Below are 18,336 nucleotides of genomic sequence, written 5' to 3' on the forward strand. Positions count from 1 at the left end.
GCAGGGGCAGACGGACCATTGGAAAACTTGGGCACTGCCCGAGGGCACGGGGTCAGTAGAGGGCCCCATGAGATGCCCCTGGTACCTTTTTCATAGGCGTTTTTGAGTTTGCGCAAGGACACAGGGGCCCCATGATCCCTATTGCCCGGGTGTCCCATGAGTTGTCAGTCCGCCCCTGGAGGTGTGGTTTTCTGTGTGATTCCAGACAGTTGATCGAATGTTTGCACAAATCCAATATATTCTATTGTGGGTTTCTTTCTGGGTCCAAATACATTTATCTCATGTGCTCTCCGTAGGGCTTGCTTTAAAAATCCATTCTGGGTAACCACTCTGCTGAGTTTTTCAAGCATATCCCTTGTTTTGTTTTTGCAATCAGTGGTATCAGAATATACTGTATTTCAAACATATGTAATAATTACAAGCATTCAGTAATAGTTTTGGGTGTGCATAGTCATAGTAGCGTAACCTATTATAATCTGTAGGTTTTGTAAATATTGATGTGACCCATCTAGAATTGCAGTGTGATATCTCCAGATCAAAGAAGCCAATGCATTCATAAGAAAACTCAGGATCAAAGACAATTTCTGTAAAGAGAGAGTTATAAAGCCAACAAACTCACATAGTCAGGACACAGTATCAACCCAAATCATATATATTTTTATATATATATATATATATATATACAGTATATATAAAAAATCTATGTATATCTCTGTACACAGCTGCAGAAACATTTTGAAATTGAATGTGGCTGAGGGAAAGATACATGCATTCCAATTAGCAAAGAGCATGAACTTTGTGAGTTATACTTCCGACTCAGTGCATGCTGGATCACTGCTTCCCCACAAAGAGCAACGGTCCGTCAATACAGTATGCTAGAAGGGGCCAGGCTTTTTTTCTCAGGGATTTGCTAGAAAGATATGCTACAAGTAGGGACGGACTGACAACTCATGGGGTCCCCGGGCAATAGGGGATCATGGGGCCCCTGTGTCCTTCCCAAACTCAAAAAAGCCTATGAAAAAGGTACCAGGGGAATCTCATGGGGCCCCTTACTGACCCCGGGCCCTCGGGCAATGCCCGAGTTTCCAAATGGTCAGTCCGCTCCTGGCTACAAGAAACTTTTACCATATCAACTTACCTCCAATGTTTTGCATGGTTATAGATATAAAAGCTGCATATTTTCCAGGCCATCCAAAAGCTTTTTCTCCTAATTTTTCATAAATTAATGAACCTGGTAATAAAAATAATTAACTTTAGTTTATTAGTGCAAATAACTAATATTAAGATATCTGTTGCTGAGGCTAAGGCAACATGCATTTGCTTTTCACAGAGTGAGCTATATTTCCTATAGAAAAAAACACTCTTATGGTGCCTCTATGCCCCCAACTGTCAAGGGACATATAAAAAACATTGCATTTTTGCACACTTGTGTATCTGTACAGCTAAGCAGGTCTGAACCATGAAACAAAATCTTACAGGGTGCAATAACATTTCTCAATACTTTGAATTGCATTACTTGGGCTTTAAGCTTGCATTAGTTGGTGGAGCTTCTGAATATATTTATTTAATATCCAGGAAGGTAACAAACTATTTGCTGGTTTAGCTTTTCAGGTTCCCTCGTCCCCTCTCCTCCTCCAGCATGCTTATTGTTTAAGGAACTTCATCATAACACTGCTGATTCACTCTTACAAAGTGTTCCTTGTAGGTGTAAGTGTAGGTGAATCCTTGAATGAGGAAATAGTGGCATCATGTTCCTGGCTCTGCAGTATGCGATTATGTGAAGTTTATCTAAATACATCTGCAAATCTTTTGGATAATTGGTTCACATACTGTATACACATTTTAGCTGTGCTTTTAGCTGTTTAACTCTTACCTCCTTCCTTTGCTGTCTTTAACAGGAGATGTACAGAATACAATGATAAAATGGCAACTCCAAGAAGAAGCACCCTAATGTGATAAGAACATTGACTTAATTTATTTGAAATGATAACTCATTTAAATTAAAATTGTAAATCACTAGGTACCTTAAAATGGAACTTTAGTCACAAAATTAAATCTAATAGCTCACTTTAGGCTGGCCCCTTTTGCAGACATAGCTATGTAAAACATTGAAAATAAGTGCCTGGGCTGTTTAAGATCCAGTAATGCACTGTTTCGTCCTGCTGTGTACATGCACAGTTGCTCTCTATTCCCAACACTATGCTTAAAATCAGAGCCATTAGAGGCCAATCAGTTGACAGCTTTAAAGTGGTTATGAAAGCTGAAGGTTGTTTTACCCTCATGCATTTTATGCATGAAGGTAAAAAACCTTCTGTGTGCTGCTCCCCCCTCAGCCTCCCCCTAACATTCACTTGAGCTCCCTCTCAATCCAGCAAGAGCCTCAGCTGTCTCGGGTGCACGAGAGCTGCGGCTGTCCCGGGTCTCTCTCTCCTTATTGGCTGAAACAGCAGCGGGAGCCAATCAAAGTCTGTGAGCCAATGAGGAGAGAGTGGGGGTGGAGCCAAGCCACGCACCAGTGCCCCTGTAGCCTTGGCCTCTCTGCTGCCAGGGAGACACAAAAGAGTTAAACTTACAAGGATAGTGTGTTATCTTATCTCCCTGATATTATCTCCTTTTTTCCATATTGGTAGCCTGTGAACGGCTGTACTGTAAAGCTTCTGTCAGCCTTCCTCTATACCTGAGCCAAGACGTACAATCAAGGCTGTAAATCTACATATTTTAATTGCAGAAAGTGACATATAATTTTAAGACCAAGGAGAGGGGGAAAGATTCCAATGAGGACATGACTGTTCTGGGCTTCAATACAACAGTGGCCTCCAGCAAGAAGAAACAGTAGCAATGCTGGAGTCAATTTACAGCACACACTAATTTTGGTAGCATAATTATTATTGTGGAATGTATGTTCTTCTGAACGTTAATTGTTACCAAACATTTATGGGCAAATTCTGCTTTAATATACTCAAACTTTAATGTCATCTTCACAAAATATACAGTAAATGAGAATAATATGAAATTTGAAAAAGTTACAGCTTTTTAACCACCTCCCGGACGGTGGCAGTGCAGGGTCGGGTGGCCATTTATAAACGACCTCCCCACACCCTGCTTGTGCGCGCTCCCTGGGAGCACGCAGCACTGCGATCCGGTGCCTGCTGTGTCCTCCGGACACAGTGGAACACCGATCGTCGGACAGGACCTCTGTACGAGGTCCCGATCATTTGATCACTGATTGGCTAGTCAGTGATCACATGCAGAGTAGTAAGCAAGATGTCACTTCTGACATCATTGCTTACTACGTGTGAAATCTGTGAATGATCACAGAGGTCACATAGTACAAGGCTATTCACAACAGCCTTGTACCATGTGACAAGCTGTGACCAATCACAGCTCACTCAGTAGTTCTCAATGGCTGCAAGAATGCAGTTAGAGAGAAGGAGAAATGATTGCTTTTATAGCCTTTATAGGTGTAAAAGCAATCAGTGTAAAAAAAAAATATAAATCTTCATCACCCCCCACAAGTAGTACAGTGTCACCATGGTGACACTGTACTGCTAGGGTGACAGTATGTAAAAAAAAATTAAAAAAATAAAAAATATTAAAAAAATAAAGAAAATGTAAACAAAATGTAAAAAAATTATAATGTTTGGTTATAAGCTAATTTCTGTTATTTTTGTTTTACTAAAAATATAATGGAATACATTTTGGCCAAGATTTATGATGAAATACTATTTATTTGCAAAATTTTATAGGAAAAACACTTTTTTTCAAAATGTTTGGACTTATTTACATAGAAAAAAAATAATAATCCCAGTGGTGAATAAATACCACCAAAATAAAGCTTTATCTGTCTCAAAAAAAATCTAAAAAATTCATATGGGTACAGTGTTGCATGACTGCGCAATTGTCATTCAAAGTGTAATAGCACTGAAAGCTGAAAATTGGCCTGGACAGGAAGGGGGTGAAAGTGTCCGGACATGAAGTGGTTAAACAAACAGTACTTCTCCCCTAGCCTGTTTAAACACATAAATCACTAGGAAAAGGTGGTATAGTAAAATTGTTATAGCGCATGATGCTGTTACTTTTAGCCCAACTTCAATTAAAACAATTTTTTCAAAATTGTCTAAATGTTTTCACATTCAGAACCAATTAAGTGATTGGATATCTATCTAACACACACAGACAAAAGCAAAACAAAATTTTAGTATAGCAGGGAAAGATTATGACTCCAAACAATATTTTTATTACTGCTTGTGCTTCCATTTCCAGTGTCAGTGTCCTATTAGTGTCACAGGCAAACATAAAAACCCAACAAATTTTAACTCTTCCCCATTCTCTACAAAACTAAAAAAAAATGCGTCTGGGATTAGGTTAACCTGTGAACCTGTTCTTTATACAGAACATTGTGTGCGTTTGTCTGGGTGTGTGTATTATAGATATGCATACACATAGTACGTTCATTCAGTTCATATTTGTTTAAACATGACTGTCATTTCAAAGTAGAGAGCATGTTCTCTACACATGATCATTATGGAATGTGAGCTTCACACGGGACGGTGATTAATGAGCAGCACTGACTTATGTTTCCAACAGAATGTAGCCCACATTACATAGGACATGTTAGATCTTAGAATTTAAATGCATATCATAAACTGAGTGTTTTCAATTGTCTGCAGAAGACGTAGTTGTAAACTACAAATTAGGTATATTGTTTTTTCTCTTTATTTCTTTGTCATGTGCAGCTGCATAAGAAAATAGTTATTATTATACTACTTAAGGAATCGTCTTAAAGAGTTTGGAACATACAGCATGACTGATATTAAAATGTGTTCAAGTCTCTGTATTGATTTGCTAAATTATATATATATTTAATAAAAGTAATACTGATATTGAAAACAACAAGCTACATTGGTGGGGGCTCTTCTCTAAATAGCCGACGGTGGTGTGACTGATAACTTGGAATTACAGAAATTAACTGAGGGGACAGGGGTTGATGACATTGCACAACTCAGTCTTGGCCTTATGACCTATATATGTCTATCTTCAGCTTCTTTATTGGGAAGGTTGACAAGTCTGCTTCAAGATAACACTGTTTATTTCATTCATATCTGGGCTCTATGAATGGGTCAGGAAATAAAAAGGAAGTGCATCCTATTCTTAACTAAGCTTAACCACTTGCCTACCGGGCACTTATACCCCATTTCTCAGCTTTCAGCACCGTTGCACTTTGAATGACAATTGCACGGTCATGCAACACTGTACCCATATTACATTTTTATAATTTTTTTTCACACAAATAGAACTTTTTTTGGTGGTGTTTAATCGCTGCTGGGTGTCTTATTTTTTGCGCTATAAACAAAAAAAGAGCAACATTTTTGAAAAAAAAAGTTTTTCTTTGTTTCTATTATAACATTTTGCAAACAGGTAATTTTTCTCCTTCACTGATGTACGTTGAAGAGGCTTCACTGATAGGCAGCACTGATGGGAACTGATAGGCAGCACTGATGGGCATTGATAGGCGGCACTGATTGGCACTGATAGGTGGCACTGATGAGGTGGCACAGGTAGGCAGCATTGATGGGCACTGATAGGCAGCACTGATAGGTAGCACTGATGAGCTGGCACTCATGAGGCGGCACTGATGCTACTGCACTGATATGCAACAATGATGGACACTGATAGGCTGCACTGATAGGCACTGATAGGTGGCACTGATGGGCACTGATGGGTGGCACTGACTGACAGCACTGACTGATGACACTGACTGGCGGCACTACTGGGCACTGTTGGATGGCAATGCTGGGCAGCACTGATGGGTGGCACTGATCGGGAGCACTGCTGAGCACTGGTGGGTGGCACTGCTGGACACAGGTGGATGGCACTACTAGGCACTGCTGGGCACAGGTGGGTGGCACTGATGGGCACTAATGGGCACAGGTGGGTGGCACTGCTGGGCACAGGTGGGTGGCACTACTAGGCACTGCTGGGCACACGTGGGTGGCGCTGATGGGCACTAATGGGCACAGGTGGGTGGCACTGCTGGGCACTTGTGGGCAGCACTGCTGGGCACTTGTGGGCAGCACTGGTGGGTGACACTGCTGGACACTGATCATAAGGGCACTGATCATCAGTGCCCTGATGATTGGTGCCAATCCATCCTCTGACAATTGCCGGTTATCGCCAGTGCTTTCCTCACGCCTTGACAGCGTGAGAAAAGTGCAGCCGATAACTGACAACTGCATTTACTGTGATCTGCTGTGTAATTGGACATGGCTGATCACATGGTAAAAGGCCGCTGTGCTTGGCCTTTCACCAGATCACATGATCAGCTGTGTCCATAGGCCCTCGGGGGTGCATGGAAGGGCACGTTCTGGGAGGACGTCATAGGACTCCCTCCCAAAATTGGACAACCGCGCTGTTGCCGTCATTCGGCTATAGCATGGTTGGCATGTGCTTAAACATGCTCCCACCCCCCTTCCAAATCTCTTTCTATCTGCCCTGTGAAAGGAAGATGTGTAAACTTACCTATTCTGAGTGTTAATCGGTTCGATCACATGATCTTAGCAGTAGGCTTCAGTGAATAGGAGAGATCGCCAACAACAGCTGCAGAACCTGGGCACTGATATCACCCATAGACTTACTATGGGGCATCCTTTGTTGGCTGTCCCTCCTCTACGCTGAAGCTGCCGCTGACAGCTAATCATGTGACTGGAGCGGATCGCTCCCAGAATAGGTAAGTATACACATCTTCCTTTCACAGTGTAGATAGAATAGGGATTAGAAGGGGGGTGGGAGCAGATTTAAACTTAGTTAGGAACAGGCAGGGCTTTCACTTTAAGGAAATCTTGCCAATGTTGATGCAGGCAGTAATAAAATCCCAACATACATTCTAATTCACTCCATTCTAACAAAAGAGTGTAATTGCTATATCTATCCACATTAAAGTGCTTTCCAAACACTTAATTTATTGGTGTCAACTGTTACCAGGACAGGGTGTGTAGAACATCCTCCAAAAGTGACAAAGCAATATAAAATTGACTGTGTTTCTAAGCCTGTCCCATTGTATCCAAAAAAGGATAAATAATGATGTTTTGCATTTAACTTTAAATAAAAAAAAAATATGTGCAGAAATGGCTGGGGTGAAACAAAGCAAAAGGGGTGAAAAGTTTTTGTATGAGACCCTTCTGCCTCAACTATTGCCTACAGTATCACCAGATACTTAACCTTCCTCAACCACCGCAACACCTCAGTGTATGCACATGTCTTCTTATGTGCCCTCTGTTGTTTGGTGAATGTCAGATTCACTGATTTATAAGAGCAAGCACAGTTTCACTATATTGAAATATTATCTGGCCAAAAAAGCTAAGGTAACCTCTTCAAAGTGAACAAATTCCTCAGTTAGACAGTTGTCACCATAACAAGTGTTCTCGTTGAAAGATTTCCCTTCACATCTTGTCTTGGTAACGTGAAATTTTCCATCCCTTTCCAACCTGCTCACAATGGTCACTAGGAAAAAATAGAGAGGGTACATCTCTCCAGCAGGAACACAGACTGCACTAAAAACCTGAAAAGATTTTGATTCTTCAGCACTATAAATGTTTGATCCATATATACCTTTTACATGGATTCAGGTTTATTTTATTATTATTTTTATCATTATTTAAGTTACATTTAGGAGTTAAACATTAGGTTTAAGTGTAAAAGTTAAGTTTAAGGGTTAGGCTTAGGTTAAGTATTTTAGGGGTTCTGTTCTGGTAGTGGTCAGGGGTTAGCCTTAAAAGAGAAGTTTGGGTATTAAAAAAAAAATACACACACACACATACTCACCCAAATGGATGCAGCATTGACCCAAAGCTATATCTGTCTTCTACCACCTCTAAGACTGAGAACTGAGGGATTTAGGACCGCTGATTACTCAGTTCTCAGTCTTTAGTGAGCAGTCAGTCACCAGCTCTCTGCTCTGCTGAAGCGCAAGGCTGGAAAGGGTGAGGGAGAACTGAGAGGCTGAGCCAGCTGCCAGTCAGGAATCTGGGTGGATCTCGACATTGGATCTTTCCATAGCCTGGACCGGCTCAGTGACCTCAGCCGACAACAGATTTTAGCCTGCTGTCAGCTGAATATGGGTCACAAGAGTGAAGAACCAAGCGCACACCTGTAACCCACAGAAGAAGTAGTCAAGCTTTGTTTCTACTTTTCTTTTAAATTAAAGAGTAATGGTTCTGTGTGATAACTCTTTTTTCAGGTATCTGTGTATTTTGTTGACACAGAAATTTCCCGCACCCAAAAATGCTGCAATAAGGCTAAAAACAAACATTGGGGTTGATTTACTAAATGCAAGTAGACTGTGCACTCTGCATGCACAGTTGCTCCAGAGCATAGTAAATCCAATCAGGCATAGGCAAAATGTTATTTTTTACCTTGCATGTGATTGGGTATTCGTTGCAAAGTGAAGCTTTACCTCATTTACTAAGCTCTGGAGCAACTGCATTTGCAAAGTGCACATTCTATTTGCCTTTAGTAAATCAACCTCATAATTGTCTTTTAACATCCCTGTTTAAAAGTCTATTAAAAGCACCAAGGAGGCATGAAATAAAGGTGCTTTTACACCCATTCATGACTTCTTTATATTTTTCAGGGATTTATAAATACATGTTAGGTGAATATGGATTACTTTGTGAGGTGTTCCTCAGATAAATGGTCTCTTGGTTTAGGTGCACAATGTTTTATTTCTGGTTTAATTAGCGGTTTTATTTGTACAACGTACTTTACCGTCATATTTCACAAACATCAGTTTGTTAGACAGTTTAATTATTACGGTGTCCAAATGAAAGTATTTTACTAGCTATACATGATAGACATCTGTGTCAAATATTCTTACTAATTATATTCCTATGTTACTGAAAAATCTATTATGTTGTTGAGTTTGGTGTTAAAAAATAAATTAAAATGTCACCATGCATTTGGACCTCCATTTCCCTGAACAGAATATAGGCATAAAAACCCACATACTAGGGCAACATAACAAGCCGTCAAGTTATCCATGCAAAGTTCATTTAATGCCCTTTTAACATACAACTAATCCAATGTTAAGACCTTAGATCATTATCTTGTTTTATTATAGTTATTCTATTTATTATTACTATTATTTTTATCATCATCATTCATAATCAATGCTACAATAGATAAGTTCTATGAAGGGAATCTCAACGTTATTTTTTTTTACTGTGGTATGAATCACAGAATGAGTTATATGAACACTTGATCTAAAACAGACATGAGTAATGTAGAAAGTTTATATTAATGATGATTCGGTTTTTGGTTAATACACGTTTACTTACACAAACAGTATAATGCCTGTATTAGCCATTGCATAGGAGAGACCAAGAATTCCACTGCCCATGATAGCGTTGCTCAGGTTGAATACTGACATGCCAAATGAAGTGGTCCCAGGATGCTTTTTGGTAAAAATAAAAAGAGAGATAGTTCTTTCAGGTTTGGGAAATAGACTTTCAGAGAGAAAATGCTAGTTAGGTCACGGATTTCTCAATCTTCTGGTAAGTATTAGCTATAATGTACCCAAAGCTTCATTGCATTTATGAGTTAATAATTACACACAATATAAACTTATTGACACTGCCCTACATTTGCTGAGGCTTGCTATGTCAAAGCAACATAGATGGTGAGGTCAATGGGTTAAGGACAGTATTTCACAAGGGAAATGCAAGACTGGTATTTCAGATACAATAATCATAGTTGAAAAATACATTTAAGTAACTGGATTGTGTATCAGATTTTTATCTGGGAATGCTCTAACTAATTTTTTTATAATCAAAGTCATTTTAATTTTACAAGTAAGCCTAATTCAAACTGTAAGAATAAATTGCACTGGATATAAAATACAATATACAGTTTATAAAATTACTAACATATTTTTTTTTAACATGATTTAGCATAACACTGATACTCACATGCTCATCTGCATATTCATCCAGTTTTTTCTTTCCGCCTATACCATTTGTTAGAAACTTCTGACTTTCTGCATCGCCTTCATCAACATACTGACTGCATTAAAAATATCGGTATACAACAGTATTTAAATTGTGTGAATTATAATAAAACATTAATAGCAGTACTTTTTCATCTGAACTAGCTATTTTCACTATACATGATTAAATGCAGAATTTGTTTTATATTATAAACATGCCAAGGAATTTTAGTCATTATTAAAATAACACTAGCTTTGAGAACAAAGTTTAACAGAATAGATAATTGGCCAAATATTCAGAAAAGTAGTAACTGTAACCTCTGGTTACTAAAAAGGTGCAAAGTTAGAAGCAATAATGCAAAAGAGCGTGCATACACTACAGAATAATACAAAAAAATTATAAAAGTTGCACAGACATTACTCTTCACAGCAATGTCTCTGTGGCTTAATCAGGATAACATGTGGCTACATAGCATAGTCTTAATAGACAGCAGAAAGTCCAGCTGAGAATCACTACTTCAGTAAAACACAGCTATTTGTGACATTCCACAAAGACCTCATCCCTCACAGTGAACTCCAGGGTAGCTCTGGTAATTTAAGTGAATTGCTGGAGGTATCCAAGACCCAAGGACAAGGGGCCACCCCACTGGAACTGGAGTGCTCTAATAATGGTTGGAGAGGTGCACCCCATAATTGCTGAGTCTTTTGGAGAAGCTGTGTGTCATTAGGATCTGGTCCAGCTGCCCATATGGTGGTTCTAACACTAACCTGACTACAGATCACTTTTCCAACTTTGCTTGCTAAGAGAGGGAAGCTAAGGAACTTATCTTCCCTGGGCATGCACAGGATTTTAAAGAGTCAAGGAAAATGGAATTAAAGTGGCCTGCCCCTGCATCTGAGGTGGTGAATAAGCAAGCACTCCACTACAAGGCTAATCATAAATCTTCGTTGTCACTGTTGTAAGCTGCAGCATAGATCAGAGTGTTTCACTATTTCAAAGCAAAACATGCTAAACATAGCAGGCTCAGATTGCAGGGGAACCCATTCTGACCACAGCTGCTCTGCTAATACTTAGAGAATTAGAGAATTTATTTTAAATTAGGCTTGAGTACCCGGTCAAAGGTGATAATTCTTCAAGAATAAAAAAAAGATTTAATCTTTTTTGCTTTTAAAATTTCACAATTTTAGACAATCTGTGGAGAAAATAAGTACTGAAACTTATCCATAGAATCCAATCATATTCCTAAAGCCATTTTTTCTGCAGGTTAGAAAATTAAACATAGTATCTGAATGTTTAACATGACCAACATATTCACCTTCATTTATTCCAGTTCCATGCCAATTTTCCATTGGTAGATGTTCACCATAGAATTGGACATTAGGTCACATCCATTCCATATGGATACACAGCATTTATAACAAAACAGTAGGTAAGAATCGGCTGATCTGGTACATAAAGGGGCATTTACAAAAATGCTGACTGGGCTGAAACTGGTTTACCTGATTTCTCATTGATGGTTAACCACTTTAAAAAGGACCATCAATTTCCCCTGTTTCTTGTTAGCTTGTCCACTTTCTGCTCCTCTCATTAGTTTTCACTATTGATTGTGGTGTCCTAACGTATTAGAAACAAGATGGGGTTTGTTGAGTGGTAAGCAACTAAGTACTAGTGAACACACTGAGGTTGGTTTACCAAAGGAGTGCATTTTTCCATTGGCTCAGTGAAGCAGTATTCACTTCATCCAATTTCATGGATAAGTGAAGACCCTTTCTTTGATTGGCTGTGTTCTGAGTATGTTCCCATTCCTCTATGTCTTTGCTATTGATTTGTCCTGTGGTAGCTTGAACTTCTGCTTTCATATTTACCTTATTTTTTCGTACCTAGACATTGCCATTGTTAGCTCTTTTGCTACCCAGACATTGCCATAGGTAGCTCCTTTGCTGCCTATTGTAATGTCTGGAAGTCTATAGCAATGCTTCTGCATCAGTTCATCAGTTTCACTATTCCCAGCAGTAGGAGTAATCCCCTGGTCAGAACCAGATTCTCCATGGATCTAGAATAAATATATTTTTAAGTACACATATTCTAGGTAATATGGAAGTCTAGTCTTTACGGGTATGTATTACCCATAAAAGAGGTTACAGTACTCTCGTTGACAATGCTTTTATCTTCTTTTAACCTCAGAAGGCCATAATAATTTTTGTTCAAATAGCATCCTGGGTTAGCATCTACCTCCTGCACTAAGAGGCTGGCCTATAAATGTGTTTGTTTGAAAAGTAGCCATTATGTTCTTGATTGTGTAAACATGTTGTTTCACATCATTCCCTGGCTCTGTTACCTCTTTCTTTGTGAATTACCACACTGCTACAATATACACTTTTTGCATTGTGTTTTTTAAAAAATAAAGTCAGAAATGTGCAGACCTGCAAAGTTGTTGATATATCCACTTCAAGCCAACATCAGCACATTGCACATTTTATCAAATCCCAGTTAAGGTGCTTTAACAATTATAGGCAATAATAGCTTAACATCTTACCTGTTTATTGTAGCTTTTTCAGAATCGATTTCTTTGCAGTATCCATCTTCAATGCTGTCCCCACTGTTGCTATCATCATCAAGATCTGTGTTGACTCTTTGCAGCTCCACGCGGTCCATTTTAGGCAATTAATGGATTGATGCACACCTTTACTCAAAGTAAACACTATTGTTCCTGTTAAGAGTTCTAAGTACAATGCAGTAGTCTTCAGAACACTTTGTTCTGCAAACAAAACATACAAAATTACATATTTTTCCAGTCTGAACTGATTATTAATTAATCTCACATTATCAAACTTTGTTATTTTAATTGCTTAGCGATAGCTTTTTTTTGTGATGTACATCGCTGACATTTAATTTTCATTTCAGTCTGAGACAGAATCAAGAAAAATGTTCTTAAACTGTATATGTGAACACATTTTTTAAAAAGTTTTTTGGATGTAGTAGAGGATTAAAAAAACTTGGTCAGTTTAATTGTTCCTATCTACTGTATGTCCCATTAAGATCTCCTTTTACTTCCTTTCCCAGACATGCAATGGGTTGTAACAGGATATTTCTAAGTTTCATGAATTCCCTGTTAGAGTAGGTACACACTTGTATGGGTTGTGGGCACATGTTTGTGCAGCACAGCAGCCTATTCATTTGAATGATCTGCTGCAACTGCGAGAAACACAGGGAAAGAAGTCCCCGACCCTTTTTTTTAAAAACACGGCCGCACAGAACCATGCATGCAACACATTTTCTGATCCATGGGGGTGCCATTAATTCTTTTCCTGCGTGCCAGCTACAGAGCAGTGTGTTTTGCCTGCAAGTCGGGAACACACGTGTTTATGGACGCATTCCTTACCTACATTTTTGTGAACCTAAGATTAGACAGTTGTCACCAGAACAACTCTTCCCAATGGAAGATCTCATCTTTTGTTCTGGTGAAAATCATAAAATTTGGGATTTCCTATCACATGTTGTTTCAGTGACAAAAGTGACCAAGACAAAACAAGTGTAACCTAGTGGCAACAGGGTTTCTAATCCTTTCCTACTCTATAAAAAAAAATAAACTTGGCTAGATATGGACTTTATTAATTAATTTAATCTGTGTGACATTTTTTCACATGTGTTCAAATGTTACACTAAAGTTTTCATCCATATATTTATATATTATTTATTTCAGGTACTTATATAGAGCAGTTTACACAGCGCTTTACATATATATTGTAAATTCACATCAGTCCCTAACCCTCAAGGGGCGTACAATCTAAGGTCCCTAACTCACATTCATACACATACTATGGACAATTTAGACAGAATCCAATTAACCTACCTGCATGTCTTTGGTGTGTGGGAAGAAACCGGAGTACCCGGAGGAAACCCACTCAGGCACAGGGAGAACATGCAAACTCCGGGCAAGTGGTGCCATGGTTGGGATTCGAACCAGCGACCTGAGTACTAAGCCACTGTGCCGCCCATATATGAATTTAGATGGCAAGTATGTTTAGGAAATTGAAGTGGACCTAAAAAGAAAGGTCTGCTTATAATGTCCAGGCCTTCTCCACCTTTAAAAAAATTGTCTTCTGTTGGTGTGTCCAACATACCTGTAAGAAGAAATTTAGACACTTGACTTGCTTCCACTCATATATTGGAATGGAATGTCCTCTCACAAGATTCTACCCTACCAAGGAATGTTCAGGAAGGGTAGTAATGCTATGACCAGTGATGCAAGAGATGGGGGTAAGATAAGTATAAAATGTTTAAAAAAAATATACTATCAGCAGGTGATTTGTACAAGGAGAGGGGGGGTCTGGACCAGGTCTGCTTTACAGCAGAAATCCAGAAAGTACAATCCATTGTCAAAGATGTTCAGAGGGTGGAAAGGGTTGCTAAAAGTGTTATTTTTGTTAAGCTAAATCAGTGTTTCTCAATCTTTTTTCAGTCAAGGCACCCTTTAAAGTTATGGACAGTCCTGAGGCACCCTTTAAAGTTATGGACAGTCCTGAGGCACTCTTTAAAATTATGGACAGTCTTGAGGCACCCCATTCTAAAATGGAGTGACTCAAGACTGTCCATTATTTTAAAAGGGCACCTCATTCTAAAATGTGAAAAATATTCCAATAGCTTTATGTAACGCAGCAACATCCACCCATATAGGACACTCAAAATTAGAAATGATTTATTGTTCCAAAGTAAATACACTTTTGCACACTGTTACTGACTAGTATTCCAGTGTTTCTCTTCCTAAGTTTTTCTCCCATCACTTAGCTAATGTGATCCCAGCACTGACGGAGAGGGGCAGGGGAGGGTCAAACTAGGGTGCTGTGCAGTCAGCTGACATCCTCCTTATCAATTGATGATATCAATGGTTGTCAGGATGTCGGTGACTAGAAGGTGCACAATGAAAACCTGTGACTTTGTGTAACTAAAAGGCAGGCTTGTTCCACCCGCTGGCTTGCATAGAAATTCTGGGCAATTTTTAGACATTTTGCCAAGGCACCCCTGAAGAAACCTCAAGGCACAATGGTTGAGAAAGGCTATGCTAAATTATGAAACAAATCTGAGTCATGTGAAAAAAAAACAGTTCAATAAATAGCTATGGTCACTAAAAGCAAATAGTTCTCCGAAGATGAAAAATGTAATGGTGACTGTGTCTACCTATTAAATATATACACCAAAAAATGTCAGTTGAAAACTGAGTTTCAGTTTTAGCTTATGTACTTTGCTTGCTCTCCCCCTTCCTCTTTTTTCAGCCATTCACAAAAAGCCAAGTATTCATTTCACTGAATACAAATCCTTCTGTGAATTAGTGAGAGGAGATTCCATGGTTTACAAATGCCTGCTCTCCTCCCACCCATTCATAGCAAGCCTTGTATTTACTAGGCTTTTTATAAATGACTGAGGAAGAGGAAATGGGAAAATGAGCAACGCTATCCTTTACTATAGACAAGCCAGAACTGTTAGTCTGAATTGTGGGTACAGTTCACAGTCAGTTTCCAAAATAATAAAAATAAAATTTTTAGCATCCACAGCCACCCTCTGGACATGTTTGGCAAAGGCTTGACTATAACTCTGGACCATTCACAATACAAAAATACTTTTTTTCCACTTTAAGATATAAATATGGTAACTGGCTCATATACCTAGTTGGATTGCAACTTCTGGCAAACTCTAGATGACTGCTGGAAATAGCCATGCATTGTTTAAATAAAAATTAAAAAAAACATTAATTAAAGAGATGCATAAGTAAACTTGAACATAAATTATACATATATTTTAAATTACCATTGTCAGAAAAAATTGTGAAAATAAAAACTTAATTTATAGATTACTCAAGCTTACTTACTAATTACATGTAAATAATTTTTAAATCCAGTGAAATCAGGCCTACTGTTTGTAACTCCACCAAAATAAAACACACCCTGTACCGAAAAGTGTTTCAGGACATTGTGATACAATTGGAAATTGTCAGTAATGTAATTCTGAAAATAAGTCAGAACTGGCACAGCACAGAGGGGGAAAGCAGTAAAGGTCTACTTGCCATTTGCATCAATAAAAGGGGAAAAATGTATTATTCTTTGTGCTAGAATGTGAAATGCCTAAAACCAAACACTATCAAAAATCTTTTATTTATAGTTGACAATTTAGTTTAGTGACTTTTTTCCCCTTACAATTTGTGCTGACACAGGAAATGATGGAAAACCTCTACTGTGGTGATACAGACCACTTGCCCTCCAGAAGATTTACCCCCCTTCCTGACCAGGCCATTATTTGTGATACGGCGCTGCGTTACTTTAACTGACAATTTTTCAGTCATGCAACGCTGTAGATAAATGAAATGTCTTTTTTCCCCCACAAATAGAGCTTTCTTTTGGTGGTATTTGATCACCTTTGCATTTTTAATTTTTTGCGCTATAAACAAAATAACAAAATCGACAATTTTGAAAAAAAAAACAATATTTTTGACTTTTTGCTACTAAACATGTCCAATAAAAAAATTCTGTATGCATTCTGCTACATGTCTTTGCTAAACAAAAAAATCCAATACATGTAAATTAATTGTTTGAAAGTTATAGTGTCTACAAATGGCGATATATATATATATATATATATCTATATATATATATAGATATATATATATTCTGGAATTTCTATTTATTTATTTTTATACTAGTAATGGCGGTGATCAGCCACTTATAGCAGGACTGCGGGACTGCGGCTGACATTCTGACACTGGGTGGGAACTGACTAACTGCCATTGACATCCCACTGACACTAATACAGTGATTAGTGCTAATAAAAGCACTGACACTGTACTAATGATACTGGGCAGGAAGGGGTTAACATCTGGGGCGATCAAAAGGTTAACTGTGTGCTGTTTTACTGTATGTGCTGTGTGTGGTTTACTAGGGAAATATGCTGCTGTGTATTTCTCTGTTTCGCAGAGAAATACACAGCAGCATGTTACTGGTGGCAGGAGAGAGACCTGTGTAGTTTACACACAAGTCTCTATCTTGTCACTGTTCTTGGTGATTGCCGGGTACAGGTGGAGAATCTCCAGCCAGGACCCAGTGATCCACATCTGTAGCCGCCAATGGGGGCATGGGTAAGGCAGTGCACCTCCACTTCATGGAAATGCAAGGTTATATATATATATATATATATATATATATATATATATACGTGATTTTTGTGCTGCCCTGTAGCAGTGTTTCTGCTATAGGGTGGTGGGGAAGCGGATAAGGCACATTTGAGCTGGAAAAACGGCTGTATAAAACAAGCATTTGATGGTTTTTTTTCTGCCTGTAAACTTTTCTCTATGTTAGCCTAAGACAGGGACATTTAGAGGCAGAAACAAAACATCAGTTGTGCTTTCAAGAAAGAAACATTTTGACAGGAAAAATGACAAAACATGGCTAAAAACTTGTAAGTCCAAGAGTTAGGCACGTTTAGCAATTGAGCATTATTTTATTTCAGTGGCCAGAACAGGGGCGGACTGACCATTTGGAAACTCGGGCACTGCCTGAGGGCCCGGGGTCAGTAGGGGGCCCCATGAGATGCCCCTGGTACGTTTTTTCATAGGCTTTTTTGAGTTTGGGCAAGGACACAGGGGCCCCATGATCCCCTATTGCCCGGGGGCCCCATGAGTTGTCAGTCCGCCCCTGGGCCAGAATTAAGCCTTATGCACACTTGAGCTCAAAAAGGTCTGTAAAACATTTTGTTCTGCCTCTAAAGTCCCCTCCATGTTAACCTATGTGTCCATGCACACATAGATGTTTACAGGAGCTTAGAGGCAAGAGCTTTTAGAGGCAGAAAACAAGCCCCATTACTTGCGCATTCAAGAGAGGAGCGTTTTGGCAGGAAAAATGTGTTAGGTGCATTTAGTATGTTTTGGACTAGGTCACCTACAGACCATTTACCGTGATCTACCAGTGAGCCAAATTAATATAGAATTACGTGCACGTGGAAGTAAGACACTGACACTGTTGCAGTTTGCCAACTTCCTAAAATTCTGTTTTATTGAGGAACTAACAGTATTATTTATAGGGCTTATGATGCAGGCAAAGTATATACATTGGGTAAAAAGTCCACTGGATTTCTGCGTGTTCTTCCATCCGTGTTGATATCTTCCAATCATTGTCCCCAAAAAGACTCATTCCCTTTTATGGGGGTTATTTACATTAAAAGATACTTTTCTCCTAATGAGTCACCTAGGGTGAGACTCCGGATGAAGGCGCCATCTTAATTATCGTCATTGTTCTGTCAACCTATATCTGATTGTTTACTTAAGAGAGTAAGGAATTTAAAGAGCAAGAAGCAGAAAGTAGCAAGACTA

At 38.8% G+C, this 18,336-nt stretch overlaps 1 protein-coding gene across 2 annotated transcripts in view; it reads right to left on the reverse strand.

The window, feature by feature from the left end:
- The window catches only part of SLC38A4 (solute carrier family 38 member 4), a 102,825-nt gene that overhangs the window by 48,610 nt on the left and 35,879 nt on the right, over positions 1-18,336 (reverse strand). For both annotated transcript variants that reach the window (XM_089674017.1, XM_089674018.1), the window contains exons 2-6: positions 12,517-12,738; positions 9,963-10,056; positions 9,333-9,448; positions 1,874-1,947; positions 1,139-1,231 (exon numbers count right to left, since the gene is read on the reverse strand). In XM_089674017.1, the coding sequence (XP_089530143.1) occupies positions 1,139-1,231; positions 1,874-1,947; positions 9,333-9,448; positions 9,963-10,056; positions 12,517-12,635 (496 nt within the window). In that variant the 5' untranslated portion in view covers positions 12,636-12,738. The remainder of the gene's footprint in view (positions 1-1,138; positions 1,232-1,873; positions 1,948-9,332; positions 9,449-9,962; positions 10,057-12,516; positions 12,739-18,336) is intronic.

Source organism: Staurois parvus, unplaced genomic scaffold (genome assembly GCF_062004578.1).
Source record: "Staurois parvus isolate SC_StPar_1 unplaced genomic scaffold, SC_StPar_1.0 ptg000147l, whole genome shotgun sequence".
Lineage (NCBI taxonomy): Eukaryota > Metazoa > Chordata > Amphibia > Anura > Ranidae > Staurois > Staurois parvus.